At 41.0% G+C, this 19978-nt stretch overlaps 1 protein-coding gene across 1 annotated transcript; it reads left to right on the forward strand.

The window, feature by feature from the left end:
• The first annotated feature begins 285 nt into the window (after nt 1-285).
• On the forward strand, nt 286-15727 carry YPEL5 (yippee like 5). The gene is made up of 3 exons (XM_032653113.1): nt 286-442; nt 12207-12371; nt 13815-15727. The coding sequence occupies exons 2-3, from the start codon at nt 12231-12233 to the stop codon at nt 14037-14039; spliced, it is 366 nt and encodes a 121-aa protein (XP_032509004.1). The 5' UTR covers nt 286-442; nt 12207-12230; the 3' UTR covers nt 14040-15727.
• The last annotated feature ends 4251 nt before the right edge of the window (nt 15728-19978 follow it).

Raw genomic sequence — 19978 nt, forward strand, 5'->3', positions numbered from 1 at the left:
CTCTCCACATTGGCTGCGTCTTGAGAGGGGGCAGAGTTAGCCTCTTTGATTGGCTGTCCGAGTCCCGGGCGTTGGGTCAGGGGCGGGGCGAGCTGCAGGGAGATTGCCCGGGGTCTGCGGCTTCTGGGAGGGGCGGGCCGCGACGCAAAGGGGAGCGGGAGTGGGGGAGGGTGAGCCAGAGAAGGGGCGGGGCCCAGCGGAAAGGGCAGGGTGCCGGGGAGAGGGCGGGGTCTAGAAATGATGGGCGTTCTGGGCCAACCGGGAGAGCCGACTGTTCGAGGGGCGGGGCTACGCCGGGTGATTGACGCTGAGGCCCAACCAGGGAGAGGCGGGGCCAAGGCCAGGGCCTGACTAAACCTGGAGACTCCGCTGTTTGAGGGGGCTTCATTTCAGCTGAGGACCGAAGAGCCGCTGGCGGCCGTGGATCTTACAGCCGCTCGGGGTGAGTGCGGCGGTCGGGGGCTGGATTCGGGGCTCGAGGGGGGCTGAGGTGCCCCTCCGAGCCAGCGGCTTCGAAATACTCGGGGTCGGCCCGGGGCGGGAGGCCCAGGCAGGAAGTGCCTTTTCCTCCCCGCATCCCTCCGGGGTCCCAGCGCGGCCGACCCCCGCCCCTGTGGGCGGGCTCCGGTGCCGGGGCTGCGGGCTGACGAGCTGGCCTGTTTCCTCTTTGTGAGGCCCAGGCGCGGCGGCCGCCGTCAGCCCGCCCCCGCCGCGCAACCGGGGCAACCGGCGCAACCGCAACAGACGCGACCTCCATCTCGGCGCCCGCGCCCTCCCGCCCCGGCGCAAGCCTCTAAGTCCCTGCACGTCGCGGCCGGGGCTTCCGGCGCCCCTCTGCGGGCAGTTTGGCCGGCGACCCCGTCGCCTGGGCTGCCCCGCCCCCACGGGCCGCGTCCCCGCCGCAGTGTCGGAGGCGCGCCCCGAACTCCGCGCCGCCGCGGTCTCCGCCGGGGCCTGCGCTCACGGCCCCGAGGTGAAGTCCGAACTCGACTCCGAGATGTGCGGCGTTAATAACGCCACGGCGTGGCCTGTCCTTCAAAGGGGCCACATCCCCTTTCGGTTGGCACTGCCTATGGGCGAGGGTCGGCGTTGGCTTTTGTTTGCTGCCCCCCAAAGGCTGGTTGCCCGCCACCCTGCCCTCCTGCACCCCAGGAGATCCCCGGGCCGAGGGAGGGGTACGCTTGACGGAGGGCGTGGCGCAACTGCTGGGCGGCCGTCGGGCGGCCGGGCCCGCGGGCCCGCCCGCTCAGCTGTTTCCGGCCCGTGTTTGTTGTGCCGGAGGAGGCCCGGCCGCGCCGCGCTCGGGCCCCGGCCCCTCCCGATTGGCCCGTGGCGTCACGTGCCCGCAATCAGCTGGGGCCAGCCTGGGCTGCGGGGCGTGGGTGGCTGAGGCGGTGCTCACCGGCGCGGGGTGTCGCGCGGCCGCCTGCTGCCCCACGGCGAACGGCATCCTTGCTTTCCTTGTCGGTGGGGCGTGTGCGCGCCCTGGCCACCCCTTTATTCGGCACTCGTAGGTAGGACAATGAGTATTCCGGACAGCGGGAGTTGGAAAATTGGAATACTACAAAGATCTGTTTAATCCCGACACCGATTAATCTCCCCTTGCGCGGAGAGTCTGGGAAGGTGTACAGCTCATTTATTTTTAAATTTTTTCTGTTTACAGAGCCCTGTTGGTAATCTGAGGATTTTTATTTCAGATCTCCTTGACAGATGGAAAACCTGAAGTAACCTCAGGCTAACCTTGTGTTTTGGGGAAATTAGACTTGCTGCTGAAGTAACTGGGGGTAATAGGGTATTAGCTAATCTTGCACAGTTGCATATGCAGTGTTGCAGCTGTGTTCCAACAAAAGACGAACCAAAATGCATGAAGTGTGTCCAGGGTACATATTTGTGCCAGATGTGAAGTGTCTTGGTGGAATCTTTCCCTAAAAGTTTATTGCATACTCGCACTATGTTAGGTAAGAAGGAAATTGCAAAGAATTTACGATCTTTTCTCTAGAAACGCACAGTTTTTAGTAAAAAGGCATAGGCAAATGAAATTGGGTAACAGTACGCAGTTAAATATTAGTTAAGTTATGAGATGACGTTATAGAAGTTCAAAAATGGGGCAGTGAGAAGAGTGAAGCAGCCTAGAGTGGATTGATATTAATTAGACCTAGAAAATGAAGAGGCTTTGGGATGCTATTGGGCAAACAGAGGCCTAGGAGGAAAAAAAGAGGCCCAGAGCCTTTATAGATAGTGAGAAGGTAGAGCTTGTGGAATTTGGCACACAACTTATTTTCCACATATGCCATTATCTTTCTGGCTTTGTACTGGAATACCAGGTAAAATGTCATGCTCCTTGGAAAGAACCAATGTCTGCCTTTATCACATTCTCACCCAGCTCAGTGCCCAATACAGGCTTACTGTTTGGCTTTTTTTTTTTTCTTTTTTAAGTTTATTTCTGGCAGCCATCTTATCTATAGGAGAGGGTGTTGATGAAATGTGCTTAAGTAAGTTATTTAACTCTGTACAGGGACACTAAATTGGGTTTTAACATGTAAAATACATGTTGCTGCTTCTAAAATAATCTGGCTGGATCATTGAGGACCTTTCCCTAGACTTAGTTGCCTTTTCTTTTGCTCTATTTAAGTGGTAGGAAAGAAAAAAGCGTTTAGAAAATTAAAAAGGAAGGGAAATAAGGCCAAAATTAAGTCTAAAAATGAGATTAAATTAGCTACTACCTTCCAAAAAAACAGTCCATGAGACATGAGGCTAATCCTAAATATCAAGATGTGAAGATAGTCCTACTAAGTATAATCCTACCGAGATTATCACTTTAGGTTTCATAGTGCCTAAATGGCTATATAAACCAATATCAGTTTCTCTGATAATCCTGTGTAGTAATGTCTTGGTGGTGTAGGAACTGAACCTTAGCTGTGACATGAAACTTGCTACTTGACGCCTGAGTCAGGAAACCAGAGAGTTAAATTGTACTCCAGTCCATCCAATTAGAGGCTTTTTTGACTCATGGTATTGCATCACAGCAAATGAGAGATCCTGAATTTGTCTTGCCAAAAGCTGTTTTGGGGAGATTACCAACTCAGATTGTTTAGCTGACTCACTGAGTTACACGACTAGTCTTATTTTCTAGAGATGACTGAACAATAAGAATTATAGAAACATAGTGAACTTGGAAAACGTTTAACAACAACGAAGGCATTATTTGCAGGCAAGAACAAAAATATAAAAGTTACTGTCAAATGAAGATCTGAGGGCTTCCCTGGTGGCGCGCAGTGGTTGAGAGTCCACCTGCCGATGCAGGGGACACAGGTTCATGCCCCGGTCCGGGAAGATCCCACGTGCTGCAGAGCGGCTGGGCCCGTGAGCCATGGCTGCTGAGCCTGCGCGTCCAGAGCCTGTGCTCCCGCAACGGGAGAGGCTGCAACAATGAGAGGCCCGCTTACTGCAAAAAAAAAAAAAAAAAAATGAAGACCTGATTCCACAACCAGGACATCATTTGAAACAGCAAAGTAAACTGGTCAGGTATTGCAAGAGAACAAGAGGAAAGCATAGCTTTCTTGTGTCACCGAAACCTTGGCTTGGTGAACATTTTGTAAAAAAAAAAAAAAAAAAAAAAAAAAATTGGAAAATTGGTTTTGTGGATCAAACTCAATTTATTATTTTCTCTTGTAGGTTTTCAATAGAACTTCATCACAAATTGGTATGAAATAGTTGATGAGATAACAGTAGAGTTAGATGTTAATTATAGTAATCAGCCCAGCACTGTTAAAAGTCCTTTGAGTTTTGTTCCTTCCCTTTTTGGAGAGGGAAGAGACTGAAAACCAGATATACAAGCTTGCTCCCGCATGTTTCCATTTTATCCAAACCATTGCAAAACACAGCCTTTCCTGGAAGGGCAGATTCCTTTAACCCTTTCTGCACTAGGCTCCTGCACACTCAGTTCCCTGCAGGAGAGAGTTTTGGTGTCTTGCATTTGCCCACCACCTCCTAGTGCAGTGGAAAAACCCCTCTTACCTGTCCAATGATAGATAGAGTTGGGTGGAGTGTGTGTTTTGTGGTCTGTGGAAATGCCCTGAGGAAATAATTCTTTTACAAAGGAAAAGTCTATCTGTGGATTGGGTGTTTTCCCACCAGAGGGTTCTTAGAGATGCCTCCCTGGTATTTTTAGGGCTGGGAAGTGTGATTCCTCCTCCTGTGAATTCTACTTGCCAGGGTTGAGTCCAAACTGGATTATTAGTTACAGGGAGGGCAAGTGCCTATTTTAAGACCTAGAATTATGATACTGAGAATTTGAGATGCTTCACAAGGTTTCTAACTTTCCTCCTGCATGTAATTTCTGTCACCTGGTCACTTAGCTTTGCAGTGATTAACAGGAAATGAAGCCAGTTGATTATTATTGTTTGTTTCATATCCTTTCTGAGCCTTGCTTTCTTCTTCTGTAGTTGGAGGGGGAAGTTCAGGTGGAGAATGTTGAAGAAGATAATCTAATTTTACTAGATTTATCTTTATTTAGCATTTATTGTGTGCCAGGCACTGTTCTCAAAATGTATTATCGCCATTTAATTTTCACAACTCAGAGATGGGTACTGCTGTCACCGTTTTATAGATGAAGAAACTGAGGTGAGGATACCTTACCCAAAGTTTATGCAACTTTTAAGCGGCAGAGCTGAGATTTGAACCCCGAGTTCAAGTATTTGAGCTACATTATTTAAATCCTAGGGGTGGAGAGAGAAGGAGGCAGCAGCTGGGTATACTACCTATTTTTATAATCTTTGTATTGTTGATCTTCAACATGCTGAATTTACTACAGAAAGTTAAGAACTTTAGTTAGAAAATCCATGAAGAAAAGGGGAGTGGGATTAAATTGATTTTGTTGGATACTCCTGTTGATCCTTAAACCTGAATGCCAATCAAGTTTCCTTTTTTTCTGAGAAAGACTGTCTGCTTTTTAAATGAAAAGCTCTTCTGCTCTCCAAACAATTTTTTCAGCAAGGGTCAGCACACTTTCTGTCAAGGGCCAGATAGTGAATATTGTGAACTTTGCAGATAAGGTTTAGGTAGCAAATACTCAAATTCTGCCATTGTAGTGAGAGAGCAGCTAAATATAAACAAATGGGTATGGCTCTGTCCCAATAAAACTTAATTTATGGTCACTGAGATTTGAATTTCATGTAATTTTCATGTCACAAAATATTCTTTCAGTGTTTTTTTCCCGACCATTTTAAAGTGTAAAAAGCATTCTTAGTTTTTGGGTCATACAAAAATAGGTGGTGAGCTGAATTTTGTCCGTAGGTCTTCGTTTGCTGACCCCTGCTTTTAAAGAATATATTCAGCAATGAACCAGACTAATGAACAGGATATTTGTTAGTGTGTATGTGTGTGTGGTGTGTATAAATCAGTACCAGTGGTGAACAAGTGGAATTTGAAATTAACACAGTACCATTTACATTAGCACGCCTGCCCCCCGCCCCAAAGAAATACTTAGGTACAAATCTAACAATGTGTATACGATGTATATGAGGAAAAATACAAAACTCTGATGAATGAAATCAACAAGAACCAAATGAATGGAGAGAGATTCCCTGTTCATGGATAGGAAGACTCAATGTTGTCAAGATGTCAGTTCTTCTCAGCTTGTTCTGTAGATTCAATGCAGTCTCAGTCAAAATTCCAACAAGTTACTTTGTGAATATTAACAAATTTTTTCTAAAGTTTCTATAAAGAGGCAAAAGACCCAGAATAGCCAACACAGTATTGAAGGAGGAGAATAAAGTCAGAAGACTGACACTACCCAACTTCAAGACTTAATATATATCTACAGTAATCAAGACAGTATGGTATTGGTGAAAGAGTAGACAAATAGATCAGTGGAATAGAATAGAGAGCCCAGAAATAGGTCCACATTAATGTGGTCAACTGATCTTTAACAGAGGACCAAAGGCAGTACAGTGGAGCAAAGATAATCTTAAATGTGCTGGAACAACTGGACATTCACATGCAAAAAAGTGAATCTAGACACAGACTTTACACCCCCACTCACAAAAATTAACTCAGAAGTGGATCACAGACCTAAATGTAAAATGTACAACTATAGAACTCTTAGAAGATAATATAGGAGAAAACCTAGATGACCTTGAGAATGGCAGTGACTTTTTAAATACAACACCAAAGGCATGACCCATGAAAATAGATAATTGATAAGCTGGACTTCATTAATATGAAAAAGTCGGCTCTGTGGAAGGCAGTATTAAGAGAATGAAAAGACAAGCCACAGACTGAAAGAAATATTTGCAAAAGATATCTGATAAAGGACTGTTACCCAAAATGTACAAAGGACTGTTAAAACTCAACAATAACAAAACAACCCAATTAAAAACTGGGCCAAGGGCTTCCCTGGTGGCGCAGTGGTTGAGAGTCCACCTGCCGATGCAGGGGACACCGGTTTGTGCCCCGGTCCAGGAAGATCCCACATGCCGCGGAGCGGCTGGTCCCATGAGCCATGGTCGCTGAGCCTGCGTGTCCGGAGCCTGTGCTCTGCAACGGGAGAGGCCACAACAGTGAGAGGCCCGGGTACAGCAAAAAAAAAAAAAAAAAAAAAAAACTGGGCCAAGGACCTTAACAGATGCTTCACCAAAGAACATACACAGGTGGCAAATAGCACATGAAAAGATGCTCCACATCATATGTCATCAGGGAAATGTAAGTTAAAACAGTGGGATGCCACTACACACCTATTAGAATGGCCAAAATCCAGAATACTGACAACACAAAATGCTGGTGAGGTTGTAGAACTCATTCATTCCTAGTGGGAATGCAAAATGGTACAGCCACTTTGGGAGATAGTGTGGTGGTTTCTTAAAAAGCTAAACATACCATATAATCCAGCAGTGACACTCTTCGGCGTTTACCCAATGGAAAACTTATGTCCACACAAAAACCTGCATGGGGATATATATAGCAGCTTTAGTCATAATTGTCAAAACTTTGAAGTAACCATAGTGTCCTTCAGTAGGTGAATGGATAAATACGCTGGTACATCCAGACCGTTGAATAGTATTCAACACTGAAAAGAAATGAGCCATCAAGCCATGGAAAGACTTGGAGGAACCTTAAATACGTATTAGTAAGAAAAAGAAGCCAATCTGAAAAGACTGTATACTGTATGATTCCAACTGTATGACATTCTGGAAAAGGAAGAACTATGGAGAGAGTAAGAAGATCAGGGGTTGGTGGTAGAGGGAGGGATGAATAGAGCCCAGAGAATTTTTAAAGCAGTGATAACATAATGATGGATATATATCATTATACATTTGTTTAAACCCGTAAGATGTACAACACTAAGAGTGATCCCTAAAAAACTATGGACTTTGGGTGGTTATGATGTGTCATTATAGGTTCATTAGTTGTCACAAATGTACCACTCTGGTGAAGGATGTTGATAATGAGAGAGGGTATGCATTTGTTGGGGCAGGGAGCATGTGGAAAATCTCTGCCTTATTTTGCTGCTGTGGACCTAAAACTGCTCTAAAAGACTAAATCTCAAAAAACCTTTTTTTAGAAAATTGTTTTATTGACCTGGAAATTATATAGTCCATAATGTCTTAATTTTTAAAATAATACATTCCTGGAGACTGTCTTTCATGGATTTCTGAAAGAGAAAAACCATTTTTTCTCTTAGATTCTATAAATCCTATAAATTAAAAAAAAATCTGTAAAAAGGTAAAGGTCTTAATGTATTGCTTCACTGGAGTCTCCTATTAAAAGAGAAATTGAAAATTCTAGGTAGCTAAATGCTATTTATTGAAGAGGGAGGAAATTGAAATCAATTACTAAAGTATCAACATACCATGTGTGAATTTCACTTATATTTTCAACCTGACACCTTACTGTTTCCAGTAATTTCAAATGAACTGATGTTAGGCTTCCAGTTAAACACTCAAATTTGATAATTTTCTTACTTCCACCTTTTAAGGGTTTTAATAACCTACAGCAAAGAAAATCTAGTACCCAAGAGACCTTATTTATTAAATTATTTGGGGAATGGCACTTATAAGAATTAAGATTATTAGATTCTTTTTTGCTTGAAATGCTAAAAAGGAAGAGAGCGTCTTAAAGCTTTAATTAATGATGAGTTTAGTGCTAATTTTGGTTATAAACTTGAACTTCAACACTGATACCATAACACACATTTTATTACTTAGGGACACAGTAAGTGCCCCCAGAATCAATACAGAGAACATTAGTCATCTGTGAAAGCAATTCATTCTTAAGGTATTTTAGAGATATGTGACTGAAGATATTTGGTACTCTTCTAAATCCAAGCAAGGTGATTAGCATACCTGGGAAATAATCTAGATGTAAAAACAGAAGGTAGATCATTGGTTGCCTGTGGCTGGAGATTGACTGAAGAAGGGTTTGTGGGGATTTGGGGGAGGTGATGGAAATATTCTAAAGCTAAAGGGTTTGTGGTGATGGTAGCACAACTTTGTAAATTTACTAAAAGTCATTCATTTGTACACTTACAGTGGCCACATTTTATGTTATGTAAATTATTCCTTTAAGAAAATTGTTTTTAAAGAATCAGCTATATTCTATCCTGTCAGATAAAAAGTTTCAAAGTTTGTAGAGGAGTGGTCTGTATAAGCTCTTAGAAAGGGGTGGCTGAACTCCATGTCTTTTGTAAGTAAGGCTGAAGTACCTTTTGTAGCACTATCTGATTTAGCATAAATGTAGTGGCACCTGTGAATGTATATTGCATTTACTAATGCACACTCCCTGACCACAAGAGGTTTATCTAGAAGTGATGAGAATTTGAACTAAGTCATTGATGAGGGAGGGGGAGGAAAGACCTCGAAAAGTGATTGCGGAGGTATTGTCAATTTTGCAGTTTCTTAAAGAAGTTGCCAGGGTTTCTAGTTTAGGAGAGTGATTGGAGTTGCCATCAACAAAGTTAGGGAATATAGCAGGTTCAGCATGGAGACAGGAGGGGTGCATGATAAATCTGAGGGAGAAGGACTGAATCTGGCTGTCTCTTCTGGTCATTAAAGAGTAAGTGGGGTGAAAAGAACTGGAGCAGAATTTAGTTCACATCCCAGTTTGGGTGGTTTCATAAAGTCACAGTCTTTATTTCTTCCTCTACAAAATTAGGGTAATATCTACTTTAGAAATTGTCAAGATTAAATGTGATATGTAAAGTACCAAACGCAGTGTCCCATATTATTAAGTCTAAGGCAGAGTTCAATATATTGTCCAGGTCCAGAGAAACCTGATTCAGGTGTTATGTTTTAGCTTTTTAATGACCTTCCCCCTTCTGTAATGAAGTGGCAGTCTGCTTGACATCAGTCGTCCCGAATGTGCACAGGGGAAGTGAGCACTAGGTTGCATTCCTAGCCCAGTGAAGCTAAAGCCTAACACCTGGGACCCAATGGCCTGCGGAGGTTTTTCTATGTCCCAGAGACCTTCAACAGCAAGTGGTGTTTTGCTTGCTTCTGCTGGATTCCATGGCATTCAGGCTTCTCTCTTTTGGCAAATTAGAACTACATTTTACAGTTTTATATACATATATAGAACTCTCCAAATGGCAACTGCAACTGGGAATAGTGATTCTGTACAGATATTTTTAGTCTTGGTAATGAATCATGTAACTGAATCCAGTAAAAAATAGCTGGGTAAAAGTTAAAAATAGTCTGAATTTTAAGCAGGGAAGAGAAGGCATGTTAAATCTATTTACCCCATTTAGAAATAGTTTGCCTGTATCCAGTAGCAAGCAGATGGCCACAGCTATGTTGTAATACTGAACCAAAGATAGAGATGTAGGTAGAAGGTATCGGAAGAGTTCATTTTGAAGTTCTGAACATTTTCCTCAATAGTATTGTATCTGTCACAGTCAATTCAAAAATATCTAGTTATTCTTGCATTATGGTTGAAATAACTTACAAGATGAATATTGTATTTAAAAGTTTGAAGGAAAATTGGCTTGAAAGTAACAGTTCCCAGAAGCCCAAGCTGGAGGCTAAATTACTTACTGCACAAATACTAGTTTTCAGAGAAATATAGATTCTGAGGACTATGTCTTCAGAGGTGAGACTATGAAACCCTGCTGTTGATTCCTTTCTCTAAATGACCAGTATTAAGAAAGATGACCAAAATCAACTACTCACAGGGTCGTTGAATGCTTAATTTATATCAAGAGTCATAAACTCAAATGTCTTAACAGGTGAAGTAATTTTGTGGCCCAGAATGGGCACAAAGCAAATGAAATGGCCTAGCTGGGGGAGTCGCAGCCACCACTCAGCTCTAGCCAGTTGTTGCCCTATGAGAATATATGCCCTGTGTTGCCAGCTCTCCCCATTGTTTTTTGTTTTTTTTAAAGGCCCAATACAGGCTCTTAATGAAATCTCTCAAATTTTAAGTGATTCTCAGCGGTTTTTTATTAAAAGTAAAAAACTGGGCGCCAGATTAAACATGTCCACTAATGTTTTGTGAGGGAAGGGTTGTTTTGTTCACTGCTGTATCCCTCTGCCACCAAATGAATTCAGCCAGCAGGCCTCAGATTTGCAGCCTTTGACCTTTGCATAACAAATAATGTGTTCTTAGGCATCTGGGAAAAGTAATGCTATCCTAGAGACTGAAACAATAGGCAGCAAGTCTTACCTTTTGTTGTCGTTTTGCAGAAATACAATCAGAAAGCTAAATGTCATTTCATAAGTCTTGTGTTTTTACCCAGGGTTTACTCATTGACACTTTTGTTAGTGCACTGGCTTTCCTTTTACAAGCTATACATTGTAATTATAGTCACTATTTGTTTTTCATTCTTTATTAAACTTCCATATCATAATGTGTAATGGGAGTCATAATTATCTTTGTGATAATGACATTTCTGATGACATTAGAACTGCCTAATGGCTGAGGAAGTTGACAGATGTTAGAAGGAATGGAATTTTTAATTTGTAATGGAATTTCCCCAAGTTCAAGATGACAGTGGATTACACATGGCTTCTAGATTTTTCTTTTCCATAGTGGTAGCTGTGTTAGCTCTGCGTGCCATTTTAAAGACATATAATGTTAAATATTTAAAACATAGGAGCTGATCACTACACGCAGGAATAAATGCTTTTTAAAATGAAAAGCTATAGTGTATTCTTGACTATGTCTAGATCTTAAAAATACTGTTTTAGGGGATTAATTGCAGTGAATTTAAGGAGTTGCATATATTAACTCTCCTAAGTTTTAAAATATTGGAGTGCGATTATCCTTGTTTCAGAAGTTGGATTCAGAGATTTTTTGCAATGTTTCAGAACTTCTGTGATTTGTTGAATTGGAAGGATTTCTTAAAAATAGTAAGCTGTATAACGACGGCTCATCTTTCCCTTCTTCTCTGTTCTTGTTTTCCTAGCCTTATGCCAGCCTAGACCATCTTGTGTGTCCTCTTCTTGTGTTAGAGTAATGGAAAAATTTTGGCTTTGACTTGGGTGAGCCGTATTCCCATCATGATTTTCTGTACTTGAAAGCTGTGTAACCTTTGACCAGTTAGTAACCTTGGGTAATCTTTGAAATGGGGGCGATAACTTCACAGAGTTGTCGTGATGATTTTGAAATAAGTAAAGCATCCTAGTACAGTGCTCCACAGACTCAAACTTAACTACTGTTAGTGCCATCACCCCTTCGTGGTTGTTGACGCACCTGATGACCAGAGAGCCAGGCCCCCCATGCTCTCGAACCAGCCTACCCTCTTCTTGTTTTCTGATCGCCCCTTTTTCTACTCTTATCTGATCATCCCACTCTCGTCCCACAAGTCTTTTCTCAAATTACACATACTCAGAATGTATACTTAACCCTGTGCTAAACCTCTTTTCTCACCTCTCTGCTTGTGCTTCTCATCATTCAGTTTGATATTCCACTGTCTTCCTGTTTTTTTCATACCGATCAAGAGAGATGTGATACCATTCTTTGGCCTTCCTAAGCATGTTTACTTCCTTGACTTACTGCTTCTAAAATGTTCTTAGTTTGGGTATGCCTATTTGTTTCCTCAGTGTGTGAACTTTGGATCCTTTTGTTCAGAGTCAGCTATTTCACGTATTAAGTACTATAAAGAGATCACATATGTGTATATAAATGGTTCTCTATGACACCACCAAGTAGGTACTAACAAATTTTTTCAAAAAATCATAATGTGTTTCTTGTCCTTTTCCATTTGTTCCTAGGTTTTTAGAACTTCAGCTATAAAAATGGGCAGGATTTTCCTTGATCATATTGGTGGTACCCGTCTGTTTTCCTGTGCAAACTGCGATACGATCCTGACCAACCGCTCAGAACTCATCTCCACTCGATTCACAGGCGCCACTGGCAGAGCATTTCTTTTTAACAAGGTTGGTGGGGAAAACCAGTTTCATTTCCTAAGTGGGTTCAGTGGATATATTTGATAGCAGTACCAGAATACCCCTCAGAGCATGGAGATGCCAGGAAGAGTCAGAATGAGAGCTGTGCTCTATAGAACTGATTGTTGAGAGTTTAAAGATTGTATTATAATAAGAAGGATGGTCTCCGTTGCTTCAGAAGACATTCAGTGTAAGAATTTGGTAGTTACTTCACAGACTACTGAAGGGGCCAAGACACCCCCATATCACGGATTTATCCTTATAGGGAGGTAGCTGCATTAAGCTGTCATAATTTTACATTGCAAGTGAATAAGGATCATCTAACCAACTTCCCTTGCTTTAACTTATGCCTACCAGTCATCCTTCTGATTATGATTTGGCTAAGAGGTTTGCTAACAGGAAGAGCACTTCCTGACTTACACATTAGTGTATAGTCTGCCTCCTTCTCTAATTTCTGGCTGGCTTTGAAATTGGTTGATGTGATTCTGCCTCCTGGAATCTAATGTGTACCAGCAAACTTGAATTTCCAAATACTTTACGCTAAGGAACAGAACTAGTCCAAGGTCCTGTTCTTAGAAGTTCAACTTAAACCTCTCCAGTGGACACTCCCCTGTTCCACTTAGAAACAAGTTTTTTCTCTCAAAGAATTGATAGCGTATATACCCCTTGCTCTTTATTTCGGTATAGAGCAGGGGTTGGCACACCATGGCAGGCCAGCTGCCTGTTTTTGTAAGTAAAGTTTAATGAAGCACAACCATATTTATTCTTCTATGTATTATCTATGGTTGCTTTTGTGCTACAACAGCAGAGCTAAATAGCTATAACAAAGACCATATAGCCCGCAAAGCCAAAAATATTTACTATCTGGTTCTTTACAGAAAAGTAAAGTGTAGAAGATTATTGGGTGTTAAGAATCATTGGAAATTCTTCACAGATTCTCTGAACCCACTTGAAAACTATGTATTGCAATCTACCCCAGTCTCTTTATAGATAAAATGTAATTTCAGAAACAAATCTGCCAAATTTCTTTTTATGGGGTACCTGTTGCGTACTAGGTTCTTTTGCATTGGTAACCATAGTTGTACTCATCATTGAGTGGTGAATTATAACAGTTGGACCCAGACCTACGTTTTATGACTCCAAGTTAAGGACTCTTCACTATAACACAGAAGTGTAACTAACGTGTATAATAGTGTGACTTAGACTAATACAATAATGCATGATTACATTAGATGTCCAGTTGAGTACAGATGCTTACCTGTCCCAGCAGTTTGTAAAAATAGCTCTTGGGAAGTGTATTGCAGGTTTGACTAAAGTAACAACTGCTATTCGTTTTTCTGAAGTTGCTGTTCTTGCACCAACAAAAATATTGTGTACCATTTTTGGCACATAACTTAACATGGCTTTGCAATTTTGTTTTCACATGTTTCTTAGGTAGTTAACCTGCAGTACAGTGAAGTTCAAGACCGGGTCATGCTCACTGGCCGCCACATGGTTCGAGATGTGAGCTGCAAAAACTGCAATAGCAAACTGGGATGGATCTATGAGTTTGCCACTGAAGACAGCCAGCGTTATAAGGAAGGCCGTGTGATCCTAGAACGTGCGCTAGTTCGAGAAAGTGAGGGCTTTGAGGAGCATGTACCATCTGATAACTCTTGAAGAAAAAGAGATAAATCCATCTTTTTCCCAGGTCTTCTTCACTGAAAACAAAAATCTACTTACATACACTGTCACCTTAGCATCAGAGTCGGATTCATGAACTGTGGAACAAGAGGTTGTGAGAATCTATGATGGAACCTTTCTTTCCTTCTTTCTTTTTTTTTTTTAATTTTCTATTTTCCATCCATCCAACAGCAGTGTGTAGAGAGAATATTATGCGGATGCCGTTAATTTTTTTTTCCCCTATGTTTACATCTTGAGGCAGAATAGTCTATCTGCAGCTACATGGTGGGCTATGTGAGGGAAAATATCTGGACCATTAGAGTGAAAAAGTGTTTTATGTAAATTTTGAAAGGAAAATGTGTCAAGAGCATGGTTCTTAAATTTATTTGGGCTTCATTTTAAAACTTTTTTTTAAACCCAGTTATTTCACTTGATTTGCTAGCTTCAGAGAAGAGATCCGAATTTGTGACCAGCGCTAAAGGTTCAGTGTTAGTATGGCTTGTGCTGGCCATTGTGCCATATTCTTGTTGGAGATGAACCGTAGCATCAGAGCCCATTCTTCCTTGTCAGTCTTGACCCAAAGATGTCACCATTCCTAGTTACTTGTCACCACATAATTGGTGTTGATTGGAAACTTTTCCTGATATGGGGCAGAACTGCTTGGTTGTCTTTTCCATGTAACTTAAGCATAGTAATATAAATAAAGTAATAGTTGGATGTTTTTGGTCCTGTGTTGCTTTTAAAATCACCTTTTAAAAGAGCAGAGTATTTGATAAGTAATTTTCATAGTAGTGTTTCTTTTCATCTCTTAAGCTAAATTGTGTATAAGATTCTACTTTGTTTAAATTAAAGCATACTGTTTAAATCCACAGTATTGCATTTAGAAAACAGTTGAACAGAATGTCAGTGTGCATTCATGCAGAAAGCATTTCATCTGCATCTGTTTTAAAAGGAGGGAAGTGAAGCAGCCTATCTAAAACTACTGCTTTGCAAAGTGTTTCAACCTATCCTCCTCAGTTTTGCATTGATTTTGACAAGTCTGTGGAGCCTGATAGTTACATCAAAGGACTAGATCTTCTAGCATTATTTTCTCAGATCTTCCCTCAGAAGTTTAGCTGTTGAAATTGAAATTCTACTTGGCCCCTTCAAATAGAAAGGGATCAAATTTGACTCGGGGTTATTTTAGCCCAAAATTTACAACATTATGAAGTATTAAAATGTAAATGTTTCTCTATCCAAACTATTTTTAGATATTCGAGTATTTCTGGTGGAATAAATGGTGTTAAAATTGGCTAAATACTTAAATGAATGAATGGATGTTTGCTCAATTTCTAGGTCTTTGTCTAGAGATGAAATTTGCCTCAAATGAGCAAAATCTTTCTGTTATTGATACTACATGTGATTTCTGAGTACAGTTAGGATTAAGTTTCTCTTATTTGCCTTTGGGCTCTTGGTTAGAGGCATAGGCCTCTGATTTGGTAGGTGTATAATATTGCATTTGAGATATGTGGACACAAATTCTTCTCTTTCTTTCACCATGGACTAAATCTTCATGCATTAAGACACAACACTGATTCCCATTCATTTCCATACCAGCCTTTGATTATATGCAGATTCCTAGTAGCATGCCTTACCTATAGCACTATGTGCATTTGCTGTCACAATAAAGTATATTTTGTCTTGCATTGGTGCAAAACTGCTACTTATTTTCCACTATCCTTGTCTAGTAATCATCTTAGTTTTTATCTATGAACACATACATCTTACCTTTGAGTAGCTGTAGCTTTTTCAGTTGGCAGTGATAAAGTGACATTCTGGTTTAGGTAACTCTACCTAATTTCCACATGGAGATACTGAATTTACAAATATTAACTTCTCTGAGATGACTTTTGCCTCAGACACTGACACCTATAATTCAGTATATATGAACAAATAAAATGTCATAGCACTAGGTTAACTTTTAGGTGGCTGCACCAAGTACCATAGCAGCAAGTTCCTCTACACCCCCCTCCTTTTAAAAACTTCCATTTGCAAAAAAAAAAACAAATAGCAATATGGAGGATCCAGTCAGATCGGATTGTTTACAGAAAAGCAAACACACTGTGCACTTGAGATGGGAAACCACTAGTGGGAATGATTTTGCTGTGGGAAGGAAAAGTTAACCAAATACAGGTGAATATACTGTATAATGAGTGGCTTACTGAAATGTGTACAGAGACTGTCCTAAAGTGAATATTCTGAGTTAAATATCTGTTAGTAATTATGTAATGATTTAAGTTACAATTGTGAGTGGCTACTTTGGGATTGGAGGAGAAAAATAGCAATACCATAACTGTTTTCTATTTTCAGTTTTCATTATCTATTCATAAAAGTCATATATGGGGTGTTTAAATGTAGAGTCTGGGCCCTAGCCCAGGCCTAAATCAGTCCACAGGTAATTTTTTTTTTTTTTTGCGGTACGCGGGCCTCTCACTGTTGTGGCCTCTCCCGTTGCGGAGTACAGGCTCCGGACGCGCAGGCTCAGCAACCATGGCTCACGGGCCTAGCCGCTCCGCGGCATGTGGGATCTTCCTGGACCGGGGCTTGAACCCGTGTCCCCTGCATCGGCAGGCGGACCCTCAACCTCTGCACCACCAGGGAAGCCCCACAGGTAATTTTTGATCAGGCAGGATTTGGAAACTACCAACTGTACAATATTCAGAGACAGGTTTATGGGTTTCATTTTTACAACAGTTAAAAATACGTCACAGTTCAAACAGATCCACTAATTAATTGCATGTCTCTTTTTAACACTAGTTTCCCACCAGGAGCCATATAAAAGCAAAACTTAATCTAGGAAAGGTGTGAATTGGGAATAGAGCAAGATTAAACTGAAAAACTCCTTTTAAGGTAGCACATTGCAATGATAAGAAGATATCTGTTATAGAAATAAAGCACAACTAAGAGGAGAAATTAGCATGGATACTCATCCTAAATTGGATATGAATTGTATGGCTTCTTTATTTTAAAATATTGGTACTTCCCAAATTGAAACTTTTCTACATTAAGGCAAAAAAATATACATTTCAAAGCACCATTAAGGGTTTTGTGATCCTGGGCATTGCTTTACTTATTTATTATTTATTTTAATTAATTAATTTATTTTTGGCTGCGTTGCGTCTTCGTTGCTGCACGCGGGCTTTCTCTAGTTGCGACGAGCGGGGGCTGCTCTTCATCGTGGTGCACGGGCTTCTCATTGCGGTGGCTTCTGTTGTGGAGCACGGGCTCTAGGCATGCAGGCTTCAGTAGTTCTGGCACACGGGTTCAGTAGTTGTGGCTCGCAGGCTCAGTAGTTGTGGCGCACGGGCTTAGTTGCTCTGCGGCGTGTGGGATCTTCCTGGACCAGGGCTCGAACCCGTGTCCCCAGCATTGGCAGGCGGATTCTTAACCACTGCGCCACCAGGGAAGGCCCATATTTATGTTCTTTAAAATCATCTGCAATTTGACCATTTTGGGAGGCTTGTTAACAGTGAATTATGTCTCCATTCCCTCCCACTATACTGGATTGGTCCCTGAGGTGGAGCCAAGAAATCAGATTTTTTACAAAACTGCAAAGATAACCTATCGCTAAGATGTGAGAATCACTATTCAAAGGGTTGTTCAAACAAAATTATGTATAGTTTTGGTGTGTTACCACCTGGTAAACGCAGGTGTTTATCACAGGAGGTCCACAGGCTTAGAAGTATGACTAAGAAAAAGCAGATTAATTTCCACCTGCTTCTTAAAAACAGTGGCTCTTTTAAACAGTTAAGTACAATAGTCAGATAAACTGATGTTTAAAGAGAGGAGAAGTTTCGGGAAGAGTTTCTAGAACGATCACTAGACTTTATAAAGACCTGTCTTCAATGCTGTGATTTATCAGCTGTGTGACTGGGAAGTATGTGACTTAACCTCTGAACCTTAGTTTTCTCAAGTATGAATTATGAAAACAAGCCCTATCTTAAATGATTCTGGTGAGAATGTAGTGAAATATATGGCCTAAAAACCTGTTAAGTATCATGCAAATGTTTGAAATAACTACTGTTTTTTTTTCAATAATCCTGAACAACACTTCACAACTTAATTTTGCGCTAAATTAAAGAATGACCAGAATGCTTTCAAAGTTTTATAAATCCTTCCTGTTCTTGATATGTACTGCTAAATCTTTAAGGGAATTAGGGCATGAAATCTGCTGTTTATTGAATGTTACTGTCTTGACCTTTGACCATAAGAAAGCTTTCATCATCTGCTACAATAGACATTTTACTTTGCTTTCAGAAATTGTCAGAGCTTCTATTTTTGTTCTAACATGGAGCAGAAGGAAGGGAAGGTTAAAAGTTCATTAAATACAACCTCAGTGATAAAGAAAAAAGCATACAAGTTTTCTCCCCAGTCAGACAAATTTACTTTTTGAAAGGAATCCTGCAAGAATTTCCACTAAAATTCCACTACTTTTCACATCCAATTTTCTTTCTCCCGTGTTTGCCTCAGCCTATTTCACACTACTGCTATAATAGTGTTAGTTCAATTTTTAAAGAACCCTAAAATTATGAGAAACCATTTATATACCAGATCATCTTATTTTAATCCTACTCTGGTAATTTGCCCTAAAGATGAACAAGTCATCTCTCAGCCCTGGATTTCTAGTAAAGTACATAGACAGATTTTGTGTAATAATTTTAAAAACTTGTATCCAGAGCAAAGCCCAGCTTTGAAAAAAGGTATTGACCAGAGGTTTTCAGGGATTGGTGCAGTTTGAGAAACTTCACTGGTGTGCCCCTGAGTCAGGACGTTGGCTTCAGTTGTCCCCCAGAATTTCATTCCTCTTCCACTAACTGTTGGGGTGCCATGGAGTAAGCTGTCAGTCAGCATCTGGCACACTACCTTCTCAGCTGACCCGCTCTCTAACTGTAGCCCTCCCAGAGAATACTGGGCAAAGTGGAGGCAATACTACGAAAGCGTGAAATCCGTGAGTATTCTCTGTCCCTAGCTAAGCCACCTCCCTTCCTCCAGCCTCTAAGCCAACTGGAAGGTGCTCATAAGACATTTCTGAAACCTGCCAGTATGCCAAAAGGAGTCAGAAGTATTTCCACCCCTTTCCTAAGAAAGTCTTAGGTCCTGTTTCAGAGTAGCCTCCTTAGAAATTGAGTTTCAAAGATGGGGGGCAGCGGGGTCTTTTTAAGGACTTGAGTAATAAGGAGTAAAAGAGTCGAGTGGTCCCACTGAAGAAAAATTGTTTGTTAATATAAAATTAGCTGAAACCCATGCTACCAGAAAAGCACCAGTAGGTGGCAGGAGTATGCAGGATATTCAGTTCTTAAGTGCCAGTCTGGCCTGCCTTGGAAAAGAGTTAATATCTGGGGCAGTCTGTTACTGTTGTTAATGGTCAGCTAACCTGAAGCGAGAGGAGATTTCACCCCACTGGAGTAGAATTGCGGGGGGTCAGATGAAATCATCCGTGAGAAAACGCCCTAGAAACTCTGAATTACTATACAAGTAATAGTACTATTTCCAGATTTTTATGGTAAGTGATTTTTTTCCGCCATGTTTGTTTTAGTATCTAAAGCTTTAGCTTGCACAACTTCAAAATTTTTTTTCAACAACTATTTTTTGATATTGTCTTTTGACAATGACAGCCTGAGGTCACAGGAACATCACAGTGTGACTTTGAAGTTAGTTAACCTCTTGAAGCCTCATTTCCTGAACTTTTAAAAAATATGGAAACTAATTTCTAGAGAACATGTGTGAAAACTATAAGCCATACAGTATTCTAAAAATAAAACATTTCTATAAATTGAGTGAGGTTCAATGAGTTATTTACTCAGCTTAGGCTCCAGTTGCTAGAAAGTATTTGCTCATTCATTTATCCATATTCAGCAATATTTGAGTGCCTATTACGTGTGTCAGGCAATATGCTA

This window comes from Phocoena sinus, chromosome 13, assembly GCF_008692025.1.
Source record: "Phocoena sinus isolate mPhoSin1 chromosome 13, mPhoSin1.pri, whole genome shotgun sequence".
Classification (NCBI taxonomy): Eukaryota; Metazoa; Chordata; class Mammalia; order Artiodactyla; family Phocoenidae; genus Phocoena; species Phocoena sinus.

What these genes read in the sequence shown, in the direction of transcription:
- YPEL5 (XM_032653113.1), top strand. Translation starts at nt 12,231, where the DNA reads ATGGGCAGGATTTTCCTTGATCATATTGGTGGTACCCGTCTGTTTTCC. An exon ending in GAGCATTTCTTTTTAACAAG is followed by an intron (nt 12,372 to 13,814) that starts GTTGGTGGGGAA and finishes CATGTTTCTTAG; the next exon opens with GTAGTTAACCTGCAGTACAG.